The sequence below is a fragment of the Phasianus colchicus genome, chromosome 7, assembly GCF_987193195.1.
Source record: "Phasianus colchicus chromosome 7, bPhaCol1.hap1.1, whole genome shotgun sequence".
Taxonomy (NCBI): Eukaryota; Metazoa; Chordata; class Aves; order Galliformes; family Phasianidae; genus Phasianus; species Phasianus colchicus.
The window spans coordinates 5,863,609-5,880,191 of NC_143442.1; the positions used below are offsets into that span (position 1 = coordinate 5,863,609).

The 16,583-nt window shown below is 38.8% G+C and overlaps 1 protein-coding gene across 16 annotated transcripts in view; it reads right to left on the reverse strand.

Annotated features, from left to right (window-relative positions):
- Positions 1-16,583, reverse strand: part of THSD7B (thrombospondin type 1 domain containing 7B) — a 291,273-nt gene that overhangs the window by 113,813 nt on the left and 160,877 nt on the right. For all 16 annotated transcript variants that reach the window (XM_090143541.1, XM_090143539.1, XM_090143548.1 and 13 more), the window contains 2 exons: positions 11,282-11,414; positions 10,132-10,235 (listed from right to left, as the gene is read on the reverse strand). In XM_090143541.1, the coding sequence (XP_089999667.1) occupies positions 10,132-10,235; positions 11,282-11,414 (237 nt within the window). The remainder of the gene's footprint in view (positions 1-10,131; positions 10,236-11,281; positions 11,415-16,583) is intronic.

A 16,583-nucleotide genomic window follows, 5' to 3' on the forward strand; every position in this document is an offset into this window, starting at 1 on the left:
TAAACATCTTTAGAAACTGGACCTATAGAAAAGAGAACCACTGGATGGGTACAGAAGATGTTGGTAATACTATTTCATGATTGCTTCAAGTTCCCTCCTACGTACGAGCATTTCATAAGTATTCCAATCACTTCCAGATACCATACTGCCACTTTAGTGCACCTATTTGAAAGTGAGATTATGGGATTTTTGAAAGGTAGTTTGAGCCGCAGTTATTCATTTATTCTAAAATTGAAAAGTCATGTCTAAATCCTCCACTGCAGACACGAAGCTGCTGGAGTAGCATAAATACACAAGTTCACATTCAATTAACATGACATCGTGACTCGTTTTGCACCTTTGTGGCCTGCCACGTTTAACATATCTTGTGCCTGAAGACTTACAGTAAGCTGCACTGATGAGCTCTGTCATTTAGGATGCTAATCTTTGTGCTCAGTAACAGAGTTTAAAGAAATCTGACTCAGTAATTATCAACGAGAAGCATTTTCTAACAAATGTAGAACAAGAAAAAAAAAAAAAAAAAACACAACAACAACATGCAACTACTACTAAGTCTGTTTTGTACTACCTTACTCTAAGAACAAAACTCTTTCTTTATCCCTCCCAGTTAACATCTCTGGAATTTCTGGAACTCAGTACTCCACTTGACTGAGATCATTATGGACAAGATGACATTTTTCCAGTAATTGCTCACAGAAAAGCACCTCTGAAGTTTTTTCAACAATTTAGAGCATAAAAGCTTTTTAATAAATTTGCTTATTTTTTGTTTTGCCTCAAGGTTCCTCATTTAAGCTGCCTATTTGAAGAGAAGTTCTCCTCCAGGACATTTTCCAGAGAACGTGGATCTTATCATGCTCAGATAAATTTTTAACAATTTCCTATGAACCAGAACGGCTTTGGCATGAACTATCTTTGGATTTGTAAACAGCACAACCACAACAAGAAGGAAATGAAAAATTCATAAAAGCAAAAGTTGATCTACATCAGTCCTGAATGGGACTGCCTCCAGCATGGAGATGTGAACAAGAGGGACGCTGAAGGGCTGCAGAAAACAGCAAACAGAAAATGGAACAAAACTGAACTCAAATGTCTCAAGAACAAAGGCTGATTTAATTCCATTTAAAATCATCAATAAAGTAAAACAGTTTACACACTGCAGGGTTAATTCATGGAACTGCAGTATATCAGACACAGCAGAAACCAACAGACCACGAAGAACATGAGAAAAAATCAGATATTTTTATATCTAGTTACAGTGACAGTTACATGAGCTCATATAAAATATTAAGGATTATAAAACCTCCTGTTTTAGGTTCTAAGTCAAGAAAGCAGTTTTAGAGTGAAATGGCTGCTGTATTTTTGAAAAGGAGCAGACAACGTAATGTGAACAGTTCTATTCACACCCCACAGAAAGGATTTCTGTTAGAGTTTATCACACCCTCTGCACAGTGCATGGAACATGAGCATCCAGGTCTGTTCCAATGGAAGCTTCTCAGTTCCCTAAGAAAAGTTGAAATCAATGGTTCGTAGCTTGAATCTTAAATCACTGGAAGTTGATGCTAAAACAAGTAGTAATTGGAAGGGCCTGTCTCCAGTTGGAAGGAGAGATTGCTCTTCATTATGACTCTCCTAATGTCTTTTATCATCCTGAGCAAGTCTCAGCGCAGTTCGGTTCTCCTTGGACCTCTTTCATCTACTCTACTGTTTAATGACAATCCATCATTTAAAAAACGGGCCCCAAAAATGACTTTCACAAAAGATAGTTGCTTAGATCATACAGACTACACAGTAGATGAAAGAAATCTTAGGAGGACCAAAGAGAGATGAACTTAATCAGAGGGATGAAAGACAAAATGAAAATCTCTCTAGCCTTACTCTTAAAAAGGAGTTTCCTTCAGATAAGATGATCTTGACTCCTTCTGTGTACCTGCTAAGTATGGTGTGAGTACTGTCAGATCATTGGGGACTTTTATGATTGAGATGCTCTAGCAATTCCTGTAAATTGTACACATTTGAATGGTGCTGCCTTTGACTTTGAGGTGACTGGGCCATTTCCTATTGATCTAAAGCCTTCTTCCCCCCTCCTCCCCCCTTCTTCCCTCCTTCCTCCTAATCAAGGCAGAAATACATAGCCTGGAATGCTTTGATGTTCCTCTGCTTTACTTCTCATTATTTTGATCTTTTAACAATCCCTCCATTGGTACATGCTTGTAATATACATTTTCAGTGTTTATGCCTTCTGGCTTCAAAAGACTTTTCTACTTGATTTTCAGAAAATAAATGCTGTGTGTGGTACTAAGATGCTGCTATTCCTGCTCTGTTTATCAGATAGGAACAGTATAGAATAAAGCTAGAAAACATGCTTGATTCCCTGTACAGAGTGGAATACACTGTCCTATTTTTGAAGGAAATCAAATAATTTATTTGGCACAGACTTCATCATCTTTATTTTATGGAAAGTCTACAGAATACTGAATTGCCTTTGGATAAAATGTTGCACTGTAGATTACTGTCAGGACAAATTCTCTTAAGAGTCTTCTCAATTTTGATGTTGCTGGCAATGAGTACAATGACTGAAAGGAGCTGGAGTCTCTCCTGCTATTAGTTAGCATCTATAAAGTAAGGTCAAGCTGATTCCCTGACTGCCTGTGAAATACTCTTACAACAGATACATACAAGGTGAAATTTGGGCCAGACTCAGTCTGAAATACAGCAGCACTGGTTTAGAGGCCTTCTGATATCTGATGTCATCCCTCATAAAAAAAAAAAAAAGAAGGGAAGCCCACTGTCATGTGAGCAATGTGTCACTGGAGCATCAATCTTTTCCCCCCTTGTCGTACCAACTAAGTCCTGAGTAAAGAAAAAACTGGTCTATAAGAACAAGTTACCTAGAGATCAGTGGGATGTAAGACAATACAAGGACTAATTGCCATTCCCAAACCATCACCTTTCTTAGCTGCAGTCTGCAACACAGGCATTTACATAGACAACTCTGCCAAGTCACCAGGTTTTAGGAAAGGAGCTCAGGATGATTTCTATACACAGAGTTGAATTTAGTTCTCATAAATTAAGCTGCAGGAATCTCAAAGTCACAAAATGCTCAGAGTGATTTATGCACCACATTTCACACAGTCACATCTGCCCCTTCCCCTCTCCTGCTCAATTCCAATGGTTCCAAATCTCAATTTACTGAAAATCTGCCTGTGAAAGGATATCCTCCTTATTTCTGGTAGTATAGGAAAGGAAAACAACGCATTCATGCAGCTTTTCCAGCAGATTTTTTTTTTTAATTAATGTTTCCTCCTCCTCCATTTTTCCTTGTTTCTCCCTTTATGAAACATTATTACACATTTTTGAATGAAATGAATCTACTATCAAATCCAAAATTAAAACCTGGCTCTGGGAATAATTTAAAGGTAACAATCTAAAAGCAAACTGATAGAAATTAGATGCAAACAATCCATACTCACATAGTGAAACGTTCATATTGTGGTGATACATCCAAATTCCCATGCACAGATGAGCATAGTTCACAAAGACCAAAATAAGTTCCAAACGTAAAATCAAATGTGGAATCAGACCATGGCCTCATAAATGCCTATCTTTTTCCCATGAATAAAAAATCAGTAATTTGGAAAATAAAATTCTCATCTATTCCATTGGCAAACAAGGTACTGGAATTACTTGAGAGAAAGTTCTGAAGCTTAAATCTGATCTTATTTCTTTGTCATTGTTTACAGTGGCAGAAAGCACTACTGAACAGAAAGAAAAGTAAGGATTACTTGTTAACGATATTTTATTTTCAGAATCTGAAAAAATCAATCTCAGGAGCTTGGGGATCAGAATGAAAATGCAAGAAGTAGAAGATTTAATGATGGACACTTTTTTTTTTTTTTTTTTTTTTACAATGGTATAATGCTACTAGCTTGTAGTCCATAAATCCTACTTCAGCACTCACCTCTGCAGCACTGCTTTCTGTCTTCCTACACAGTGTGACCACTGCACCTTTTTTTTCTTTAATGAAAATTTCATTTTACTGATTTCAGAGCATTTTCAAACGTATCCAACTTGAATTTTTAGGCCTACCATTCATTTGGAATATTCACAATCTGCAATTTGCCATTACTCAGATGTGTTACAGCTACACTCTCAATACATACAGTGGTAGTGAAAATAACAAAAACATCCAAGAGTATGCGTTCCTGGTGGGAGGCTGCCTGAAATGGCCTTCCTGGCTGACAGCAAACAGCTGATAACATAGCTATCAATGTCTTTTCTCAGCCAGTTACACAACCACCTCATTCTGTATTTCTCTAGGTCACCCTGATTGCAGAACATTCTCAAATTTATACATCATCAATCTTTGAATTTGAGTAGCATATGGAAGACTATCGTGGGGGACAGGACTCAATGTCTTCCTAAAGTCAAAGGAACATTATCTGTGCTGCCTTCCACTTAGCTTATTGTGAATCCTCAGCAAACCGCTTTGTCAAGGAAAGAAATCAGATTATCAAGAACAAATAATAGTAAATCTATTCCATTTTGGTTGTTTCTTATCACCTTTCTACTCTCCATGTGTTTGTAAGCTGAAAATTGCATTATCAGTGACAAGAAAATAAAAATACAGATAACACGTACTGTCTGAATTTGCAGTAGGATGCAGAACGGCTACGCTGGCAAAGCTGCAGAGATAACATCCTAGAAAGGCTACCCGCTGAACACTGATCACAGAACGCCTTCACAAACCCTTTCAAATATATCACTAACAAGACCCAGCTCCTGTCCTTACCCTGTCCTCAGTTATTTGCTATCAGAGATACCAGTGGGCAGGCAGGTGTTTTCCAGACGTTGCTGTCTGGCCAAGACTCATGCTCTGTCTGTTGTGCTCCTGAGTCCACACTCCCAGTCACGTCCCCACAACCTCCAACAAGAATCGTAAAATCACAGAATATCCCGAGCTGGAAAAGGACCACTGATCTCAACTCCTGGCTTCAAACACAATCACCCCAAATCCAAACCCTATGGCTGAGAGCACCCCTTGAAATCCAGCAGCTTGGGGCCACGACCACTGCCCTGCAGAGGTTGTTCCCCATCACCCTCTGGTGAAGAACCTTTTCCTTATGCTCAACTGGTCCCACCCCTGGCACAGCTTCACGCCATTCCCTTGGGTCAATCAGTGTCAGTTTGCTAGACCAGCAGCAGCAGAATAAGCACTAACAAACTTTCAGCATCACTGAGAATATGGCTCAAGGGACAAGTGTCCTATCAGGCAGAGCTAACACTGGAGGGAACTACTGATCACAGGTAAGCCACTATCAGCTGGACAGATTTATGCACAGGCAGGACTCACACTGCAAACCACTGCTCATAAAACATCATCATCTAACTGAAGTAGTCCGTGTTTTTGCCACATTTGCCATCATAAACATATCCACTGCAAACTTTGGGATATCGCATTGCCTCTAGACTATAAATTATAAAAAAGATTCCAGTAAGTACCTCCTGAAATTGGTATTTTTACAGCAGACACACCAGAGGTGGAATTTGAGCCAGACCCAGACTGAAATATAGTGGTACTGGTTTAGGTATCTTCTGATGTCTGCTGACATCTCTCGTATAAAAAGGAGGGAAGTCCACTATCATGTGAGCAGAGAATAAGAGCTGTTGGGTGACTATCTTTACTTCTCATTATTTTGATCTTTTAACAATCCCTCCATTGGTACATGCTTGTAACATCCATTTTCAGTGTTTATGTCTTTTGGCTTCAAAAGACTTCTCTACTTCAAAAAAAGCAAAAAAATAAAATAAAATAGTAATAGTGATGTTTTTTGATGGCACATCTCATTATAAACAGGTTACCATAAAATAATTTCAGTAAAAACAACAGTAACGTATGCGGCCCAAACTTTGTTCCAGACTGATCACACAATAAGTAATATATCTAAAGAATGGTCTTGCAGGTACAATGTATACAGGCAATGCCAAAATTCATCCTTTCATCTTATTAGGTATAGCACCAATGTTGACTTAGTCACTAACTTATTACAAATTACGTTTGTAATCCCAGTTTCACCTATTTTATATATAAAATTTATATTCTCTGCATATAGACACACCAGTAAAAAATTCATGGCAGACTATTACCCTTTTTTTTTCCTCTCCTAATGATAAGTTCTCGATCTGCATCTTAGTCTAAAACCACTCATCTGCAATATTCCTACAGCTACAGCAGAAGGAGAGCAGAATCTTAAACTCCTTGAGTCTGGTGCTTTCTTCATTCTATTTTTTCACTGTCAATTCATATATCAACTTCCGCACAGAAATGGATTATATCTATATCACCAACTCTCTTAGCAAATTCCACATGGTACGAATTTATAACCTGTATAATGGATGAAAGAAATAGATCATATATGGTCTAATAGTACAGCATGCTAAAAAAAAAATGTTCTACTAAGATGCACAAGGAGGCAATCTAGTATTGATCCACCCCAAGACCTCAGGTGAGCCAAGGAGTGAGCACTTCTTTCAAAGCAGAGAAGTAGTTTCTCATTACTGCATTGGTGGCTTTGTTGTTTGCCCGTATGTAAGTCAATATATTATTCTCCTAGAGAATTTGCTGCTTTGTGTCACAGCATTTCTGTGTTCTTCTGATGGGGAGGTACAGCTCTGAGATGGACACGTTGCTTCTGTTAATGAGGGGAGATATGGTCAAATCCCTCAAATGAATCACAGCTGAGATGCAGCAAGAGAAGAAGAAAATAAGCTATGATGTGTTCCACTGCTGCAGTGTGTCCCTGCTTTTGGAAAGTAACTACTCTTTACATAACCATGTTGTCAGGTATTTTCAAGACTAGATTTTTAAGTGGTACCTCATTACATCAGTCTGGTCTTTAATACATGTCTATTTATTTGTCCAATGGCTTTTGAAGCAGCTTTCAAAGGCATTTGCTTAAAGCCTGCTTTCCATCCGCTAATTAAATGTTAACAATCCATTGTAATGAGCAACACATTTTTTTCCTCCCCAAAATGTAAATGTCTAAGATGGCTGATCATGTCAGCACTGAAGGGAGAGGTCATTTCAGAAGGATCTTCCATCACAAACATCAGAGAACAGTAAAGTCACTGAAGGGCATCTGAAGCAGAAGCAATTTTCTCACATTCTTGACACCTTCTAGTAAATTAGTCACTTGTCGAGGAAAATGACAGCTATATAGCAATAGAAAAGCTCGTAAAGCTCTTCATTTATTGTTAGAAATGTTGCCTATGTTACTGTCAAGCAACAGTAATATCCCTGCACTGTTTTATTCTCGAGTCCCTATTTTAGGTGGTTTGTTGGTTTTTATTTTTTCAAATGATGCCTTAATGAAGTTTAAATAACATTTCTTAGCTCTAAATATTTCTTTCCTCTTAACTGCATGATTGTTTTCTGAACATGTAAGTCTACTACAGGTGATATACTAAATTAAAGGCCATTGTAATTAGTGCAATGCAATTCCAAGATAAAGCTGTAAAAACTGCAGCTTCAGAGGGTCATCATCTCTTTGGCTACTCTGCTCATTACTGAGATAAATCTTGGTATCTTCAGCATGTTACATGTGCATAAGTGACAACAATCATGGAATAAGATCTACAAGTATCTTTCTCAGAATCTATTCTAAGAACAGAGCTTGAAAGTCATTTCAGACTCCATTTTTCCTCAATGTATTGATAGTTCCAAGTATTCTAAAACACATTCTAAGCATAGACACATAAACACACTTTCTATCTTTAGAAATACTTCATATTAATTCAGTGCCCTTGTATCTGGCCAACCACAACAGTCATGGAAAACTGAAATCCGCTTATTCAAATGACAGTCAAGACGTGGACAGAGAAAGAAAAAACAAATTCTAAAAATGGATGCTATAAGCTTGATTATTTTCAGTCAACAGAATAACAGTTGCTACTCTGAAAAAAAAAAAAAAAAAAGTTGGGCACATTTGTGCAAATATTCTTTGGAGAATAAGCACTTACTGGCTGAAGACACTGACACACTGCTGTGTGACACAGTTTGCTTTGCAGTGTATTCCTGCACAGAATAGTGCTTTTTCCTCAAATGCAAACTCAGGATGCATGAATGTTGCACGAAAGCATGTATCTGTAACATCAACACCTGGAGATCTTACACTAATGGTACAAGTTTTCCCTCAAAAGATTTCCTCAGACTCACACAATCAGACAATCCAATTTAGAATGGATTTCTGGAGGCTCGATGCCTTCTCAAAGCAGGACAGATCTAAAAGTTAGAAAAGGAGGCCTTATGCAGTTGAGTTTTAAGTACCTTTAATGAATCTAGAGCCTTCCCAGGTGATCTGGAAATTTTGTTGCTATGACTTACAACTGTTATGCTCTGCTGTCTCACTCTGCCTCTCTGGAAGGGGTGCACCTCCTTGCCCACACACCCAATTTCAGGCTGAAGAGAGCCAAGTACACAGCCTTGCCTCATGCATTATTTCAGAAAACCTCCAAAGGCCACCTTCATAGTGAAGAAAGATAAATTCACAAGTCCTCTAGTGGTGATGTCTACATGCTGGAAGAGATCCTGCAACTTGTTTAAGTGGGTTGCCACGCTTGGCTGAACGGTTACTCAGTGACAGTTTGGTAACAGCACGTCTTTGCACATGCTAGCTGCTCTTCAAGAGCTCATGCAGCAAGATGAGGTGCAAACATCAGGTTTTTGGAAGCTTCCCTTAATTTTACAGATGATCACTGAAAATCTACCAGCTTGTTTTTCAGAAGCAACTCCAACAGGTAGCTGGGTTTCAGCTGCCTTTGCTCACGTTTGTAGGCAGCACCCTGCAAATTTTGTGTGCATTCCATTTGAGAATTCATTTTTCTGAAACTCCATTCATCTTCAACACTGCCGATTTGTACCATCACATCGTGTAACTGCCAAAATCAGAGCTGTTGTGAAAATCACAGATAATTATGAAAAGTGAACCTGGCACCAAAGCAAATTCTGCCTGAACCCACCGAGCTGTGAGATTGCTTTCACATGATTATCACAAAGCAGTACATAGCCTATTTAATTGTTGGAGAGCTCTTCACAGAGCAGAAATAAGCACGATACTCTCCTATTCTACTTCACATCCTGTCAGAGTAAGATTAGTAAAAAGTTCATACAACTACTGGAGCATAAAGATTGCCCTCCCTTCACACCGAGATCCAGGAATACATTTTTAGGACGTCTCAATTTACAGAGTTCTCTTTCAAAACCTTGTGGAAAGGCTTGTGGTCAAAACCTAAAGGTATTTACTTCTGTCAGTTTAAAACATTTCTTCTTTCAGATGCAGCTCACATACTGCCAGAGCTTTTCTTTCTTTCCTTTTGTTTCCAGATTATGTAAGAAAATCACCTCATCTTTAAAGAACAGTTTCTAACCTTGCGAAGGAGTAAATTACTATGTCAAATTTCTTCAGTTAGGATACCTGTATAGTAATCTTTTTTCAATAAAAATAACCTTTTGTTAAAGGTTTTATTAGATTTCTCAACAGACTGATAGCAGACATCTCAAGCCATCTGCAGGAACTGCTACAGACTCTGATCGCATACTCAGAACAATGAAATTCTTTTTAACACTTCTGTTCAGACAACTGGATCGCTGCATTTTCCAAGTGCTTAAGCACACAAAGGGCAGGAGCCCAAAGCCTTTGCCAAGGCTGGATTTCTCAAACAGTCTTGATAAAAGCAAGCCTCAGGCAAATTATTAGTAAAATTCAAAATTACAAGGAACTTATCCTTTCCATTTTTAGCACCAAGCAGCAATTACTTCACAGAGAACTATAGATACAGTTCTTCCTAAGCCACTGTGCTTCATCCTTAAGCAGAAGGAGAGGTTACTCTAAGCATACTTGAACGCCAAGCATAAATCTGTTCCTATCCTCCAAGCACACTATCATGTTGCTGGTATTTTGACTTTCGATGGGGCTGAAAAACCATACAATGGATCCACTTCCCAAAACACTTCATTTTACACCTGAAGCGCTTCAGTCACTGTTTCCAAATTGGTTACTCTAGAAAAGTAAAGACTCTATTAAACATCAACCTCCATCACCTTAGGTACTTGGAGATCACATGGAGAAAGCTTACCCCTTGACTGCAAACCATGTCCACACGCCTCGTTATGTCCCAGCACATTCTGTCTCACTGACTCTGGCACCAGTACGCAATGACTCCATCGATGGGTCTTCCACCTGTGGGAGAAAAATGTTAATGATTAAGTGGCTAAAACTGGAAAATAATATTCCCAGAAAAGAACTTCAGAAAGCTGAGATGGAAATGATGAGATATTACAAAAACTTGAGGAAAAATAGCCAGAAAGTTGTAATCACTTCTGAAATATGCACTACGAACTGAAATTCAGAAGTAGGGTTTACCTTCTAGAAGATCATTTCATTCTCCAACCACACTTCCCTCCCTGACTTTTCTAGGGCATCATCCAAAGCCACAAAATAAAACAGCAAACAGCTTCAGAGTGCTTTGAAATCAGGCTCTTCTCCCAAAATCTTGTTCTCATGCACCATCTGCTTTCTATGCTATGATGCGTGTCAACCAAGAATGCAAGACAGTGGCTTTCACAGTGCTGTGCAGAACAGGGCCACGTAGCACTGAATGTTTTGACTCCTGCTCTGTCCCAGAGTTCAGCTGCCTGCTCTGCTCTGAGACCAGGGTGTGCAGTTTGAAGATTTATATGCAGAGATATAATATGGCTATATTTACTAACATTGTATAACAGACGGGTCAGAGAATTTTAATGAAGAGTGGTGAGTAATTGTCCTATTGTACTATTTGTCTAATCAGAAATTTAAAGTGCATATTATTCACTGGAGTAAGAGCATCAGGGGAGAAGACAGTGTTTCTGCAGTAAGCATACAATTATGATTAAGGCAGCTGAGTGCCTGCAGTATCAAAATAGCCTGCATTGATTTTTAGATACACTGAGGAGAGAGTTCCCAGTAAAACCTTCCTTAGACACCTCCAATCCTGAATTCACCATTTTTAGGAGCTGTGTCTATTGGCACTCATTCTGACGAAATCAGATCATCTGAAATCTCCAATTTGAACTCTTCTACATTTAGCAAAACTTATTATTTGTATACTGTTGCTTGTTTACTGACCCTCCATTTTTGAGTTTCATGTCATTTTCTTGTGAAAACTGTGCTGGACGATCCCACAAGATTAATTTCTGGAGAAATGGAAGCCCACTAGAAAGAGACCAATTCAAAGCTAACACTTTTACCTATAAACTAGACAGATAGGAATATCTTCACATTCTCTTTCTTCATACAAGGTGTCTGGGCATGCCTGTCCCCCATTGGCAGCATCCTGAATGATAATCCTGTACCGAGACTGCTTAACTGCTGTGGCATTGCCTGTGAAACAAAGAGAAATGCTTTTCAGACACAGTTGGTACCCTGAGTTAGTCATCTTGCTGTTCTGGTTTAAGATTTCTCATGTTACATTTACACTGCGAAATTGTGAATCTTCACAAAGAAGGGGGGGATAGTACATCGAGCCAAAAGCTACCCTTATTTTCTTTAAAATGACAAACAGTTCAGAAAAGTAGCATCAGCAAAGGTGATAAATCCACAGTTTAAGACATGCTTAAAAATGGCCTTTTTACAGAACATCACGGTAGACAAGAAAATAAGTACAAGCAAATGCTAAAACATCTGAGCGGGGAAAAAGAAAATTAAAAAACAAATGCAACTGTTACAATGGAAGATTTTGTATCCTGGTGGTCTCAGGCTACTGCCAGTAAATCATCTGTACTAATCTAGGAGTTACAGATAGTAACTCCTGATTCTTCCTGATAAGAAAACCATCACAACCAACGGAGTCTAATTCTCTCCTTAGCCTGAGTACACACAAGCTCAATGAGCCTGGAAACACAGCTCACAATGTGTGTGTGGTACACAAGGCAGCATAGGAGACAAGGACAGGATTTGCACTAGTCAGAACTGGGAAGCTGAAACTGAGAGCTGGTGTAACTGTTGTGCTTCCCAGATCTCAAAGATTCCTATATCACTTAATATATTGCAGCTGTCCTTCGCCTTAGCGCCACCCATTAATGCTATCAACGCAAACAATCATGTTTTTCAGACAAATATCAAATAGAGTAGGGACAGGAACAGTTTTCTGTAGGACTCTCCTTGGCTCCTGTTCCAGTTTGAGTGTGAATAGTGGTATCTTCAACCAACTGACTGGAAGCAGCACTGCAAAGGACCTGGGCGACCTGATGGACAAGCCAACCAGGAGGCAGCTATGCACCACTGCAGCAAAGAAGGGTCAAGGAAAGGGAGACTTTGCCTCTGCTGGGCACTGGGTGAGCCATCTCGGGGCTGTGTCCAGTTCTGGGCTCCACAGGACAAGGAGGACATGAACACAGAGCAAGCTCAGTGAATAGACGTAAAGATAATGTAGGCACTGAAGTGTCTGACACATAGAAAAAGCAAGGAGAGCTGCAACTGCTCAGTTGGAGAGAAGAAAGCTTGAGTATTGTATCAGTATACCTGACCAGGGGCCACAAAGGAGATGGAATAACACTTTTCACAGTGATCTTCACTGAGACATTTTTCAAGCAGCTCAGTATGCATTTACAATGATTTAATTCACGCCACTTGTTCCTCAGCTTCCTGATAAAAGTTTCATGTGTCAAAAATCTACCACTTCCCTTAATTAGAGCAGCTATGCTGTCAAAAGAGGAGATTAAATTTACTGGGCATGATTTGTTCTCAACAAATCCATACTGACCAGTTTATCATAATCTTATTCTTAAGACATTTATATTTCAAGTAATAACTACTACTTGTGCTTTTCTACATAATGAAGTTAGGATGAGTGATCTATAATTTCCTTGACCTTTCTTTTCAGTTTTGTAGTATTTTTTTTTTTATTCTTGGGGTTTTATTTAGTTCTTTAGGACTTAGCAATTTCTCACACAGAAGGCTGTCACAAGATGCTCTGGCAGTACTTCCTTTTCTATTCATACAGCCCTACTGACATGGAAACAGATGATTTACTGAAATATTTATTCTACAGTCCATTCCCCTCCTGGCTGCAGATAGGAAGTAACAGCAGCACTGCACATTTCCCAGTAAGGACTGGGCATACCTTCCATCCAGCTTCCACTTATTTCCAATCCATTTCTGTTACCCAATCCACTTTCCTATCAGCTAAAACTTAATTTGCATTCTTGATATTATACTTTCAGGCATTCCTTTAAATTCACCTTCAGTTACATGCTTGTTTCTAATTGCTGCAAAACAGTTTGGCAATAAAAAGATTCTGAACAATTCTGATGATGAGAAAAGATAAAAACAGCCATGTTTGATGTTTTCTCTTCTATGTTTGAAGCTGCTGGCCCTACTAGCTACTAGTACGGATATTTATTTGGGATAAAAAGTGAAAAAAGCAGAATCCTATTGGGCTCCAGACTTTTGTACAGTTTTCCTTGGTAGCTTCCAGACCTTCCACACTCCTGTTTGCATGCAACACATTCATCAGAGGTGCAGCTATCTATTTGCTGAATCTGTTGAAATACATAACAGAAATGTCTTTCTGCTATTGCTATTTTTTCCCCTTCTCCTAAGAATCATGAACTTTATCTCTTTCTCTGTGATGATTTTCTAATTCAAATTGTCTACCACCATTAGAATCTTAGCCATTTTCTTCCTATTAATCAGCACCAAATCTAAATGAGCTTCCCACAGTAATTTTCTCCACCTCAAGAAACTAAATTATCCTCAACATTTATTGCACGTTACTCAAACCCCATTTTCAAAATTGAATTTCCTCATTGGCTTTTCTACGGGATTCCTTACAAATGTTACTAAATGTAATTTTTATATCTCATTTAAGATTGTTACAGCTTGATTTTCCAAGGTATTAACATTATATAGGACTGTACATTTAAAGGTAAATTCAGCTGACTTCAAGTAAGTTATGACCATTTGCCATTCTGAAAAATTAAGTCCCAGGATCTCAAGACAAATTCCATGCCCTCAACTCTGCAACTCAGAAAAAGCTATTTGAGAATTCTGAGAGTGTCTTACCTTGCTTCTATTCCCACCCACCTGTCCCATCTCCAGTCTCCTCTCCCTACCCATAGATTCGTACAACTCCTTCTATCAATCCATTCTTTTCATTCCTCTTTTGCTCTCACATCTTTACTTTCTCTCCCACAGCTTCCCTGGCATACTGCTCAGGGCTAGTAAACGTGGATTACTGTCAGATGAGGGACAAACTTCTTGCTCACTACTATAAAGCCCAGCTTTATCTTGATAAAATCGCTGTCGCAGCTCTTACAGAAAGCATTCAGCTTCATCTTTTGTGCTTCTGACTCTAGAGGGAAGGGCACAGACTGGACAGCAAAAGACTCTATGAGCACACAAATAACAGGGACAGATCCTCTAAGATTTCAATCACTAAAATCAGAGCTGTCTCCAGTATTCTTGTGCACATAAGAGTTTCAAAAGCCTAAGTTTAAGCTTGACCATCTCTGGCTGTTTTATGAAAACTGATAGTGGCAAATCCTTGAGAGAAACTGACGCAAGGTAAAAGCCATAGGAATTTCTAAATGAGGGAACCAACTTTAACATTTCAAATATGTTTTAAGTCACGAAAACAAACTGGATAGTTACTGTCTAACACTTAGTGTAAACTAGCACACATGAAACATCATTAAGCAACTATGAAACTGTTGACCTTCACTCTGGGTAACCAATGTAAAGAAGAGAAGTACTCACAGTCACCATCTATTTATTGAGAGCTTTGTTTTGATCTCATTTTAAGGCTATGCTGATAGACCAGAGAGCACATCACCCATGCTGAAAGCAGATACCTGTTCAGGACACATTCACCATCAGGTATACAAAAAAAACATTGCTCATTCAAACCATTTCATTTTCCGAAACCTCCATGCTGGTTCTCTGAATCTTGCTTCAATTCATCCTCAAAGACCCATTAAAAGAGATAGATTATAGGGGAGTGCGGTAGACAGTTGTCACCTTTAAGTATCTGAAATGGCAGAGAATCAATAACTCGCAACAACCTCTCTGTTCCTGACTCACCAACAGGTGTTTTGATTCAATTGCACTTCTTTTGTGAATTACATCGTCCGTCCATCTGTTATTGCCCTACGTTCACTGCTGTCTACACTTCTGAGGTATGAGATAATTCTTTGCCAGAAGACAGCCTCTTGTCTGATGACATTTAAATGTAGGGAAAATGTCAGCTTTTTACTGTTAGATAGTAAAGTTGGATGCACTTTCTCAGATAAACTACAAACAGCTTAACTGGTAAAGTTCTGTGTAAACCTGATTTAGTGGCTGCATGTTTGTCTAAGCTCTCATCTTCTGCTGGTACACATTTAATTTTAAATCTGTCAGGCAATACCTGCTTCTGCTTGATTTGCTTAGTAATTCACCATCTGTATATTGTTTTCATTAAATATAACTTTCCTACAAAGCAACAAAACCCCGAACGACTCCCATACACATCGCGTTTTTGAAATTTCATTATCACGCTGAGGTTTTAATTGTGCAATGCAAATTAAGAAAAAACTTGCAGTGCAGCCATATCGGTAACAGATCTAGCAGAAAGCAAACTCCCCCATCTAAGAAGTTTTAATTTAGAATTATATTAAAATGATAACACTGCCAAGGAGGTTAAATAATTAATTTCTTCTCATTTTAATTGTAGACTATTATTTAATAAACAAAGTAATTTACCAGGTAATTTATTCTACTTCTTCATAGGCAGCTCATTTAAAGTCTAAAAATAAATTGCTAATTAAAACAGGATTCACTGTTTTAGAAACAACTCGTTTTCCTACAAAATCTTACAAGGACTATGCTAGAGCATCCACTGAGAATCTTTGAAGGGCAAGGAAGCTGCCAAGGAAAAGGAAATATTCTGGTAACTATGAAGTCTTTCATCTGAACAATTAATGAAACAGAAATTTGTCACGAAAACCAACACCAGATCATTATAAAGAATCTTTGCTAAACATCTAGCATACAAAAGCTAACCAACCAGATCAGAGAAACATATGGTCCTTAGAAAACCACAAAGGGTTTTCTACACAGCCCTGTGCATACATTCAGATCGGAAATAAATTTCACACAATACAGCAATTCCACATAGAACAGAGGGGCCTTGGACTTTCATCTTTTAAGTTTTTCCCTCAATGCGTGAGATGCTGAATCTCAAGCACTTTCATGACCCTCTTGTAGGCATTAGGTAGAAGGACAACATGATGGGGAGATGCATCATGAGAAAAGGAAGGGTTTGGATCTTTGCAGATCTTTTTCTTTCTCTCTGACCACTTGTGGCCTCCCTGCCCACTGGCATCTGCATTTCCCAGTTCACCATTAGCAGCACCAGCAGCCCGAATCTCTGCCTGAGACCTTCAACACCTGTTAGGAGCCTTTGCTGGGGAGAGTGCAGAGCTGCCAAAGTCTCAGCAGTAACTGGGAGAGGTGAAGGCACATGGCATGCACAGACGATGTCTGGAAAGCCCTCGGTGGGCTCCTCATGCC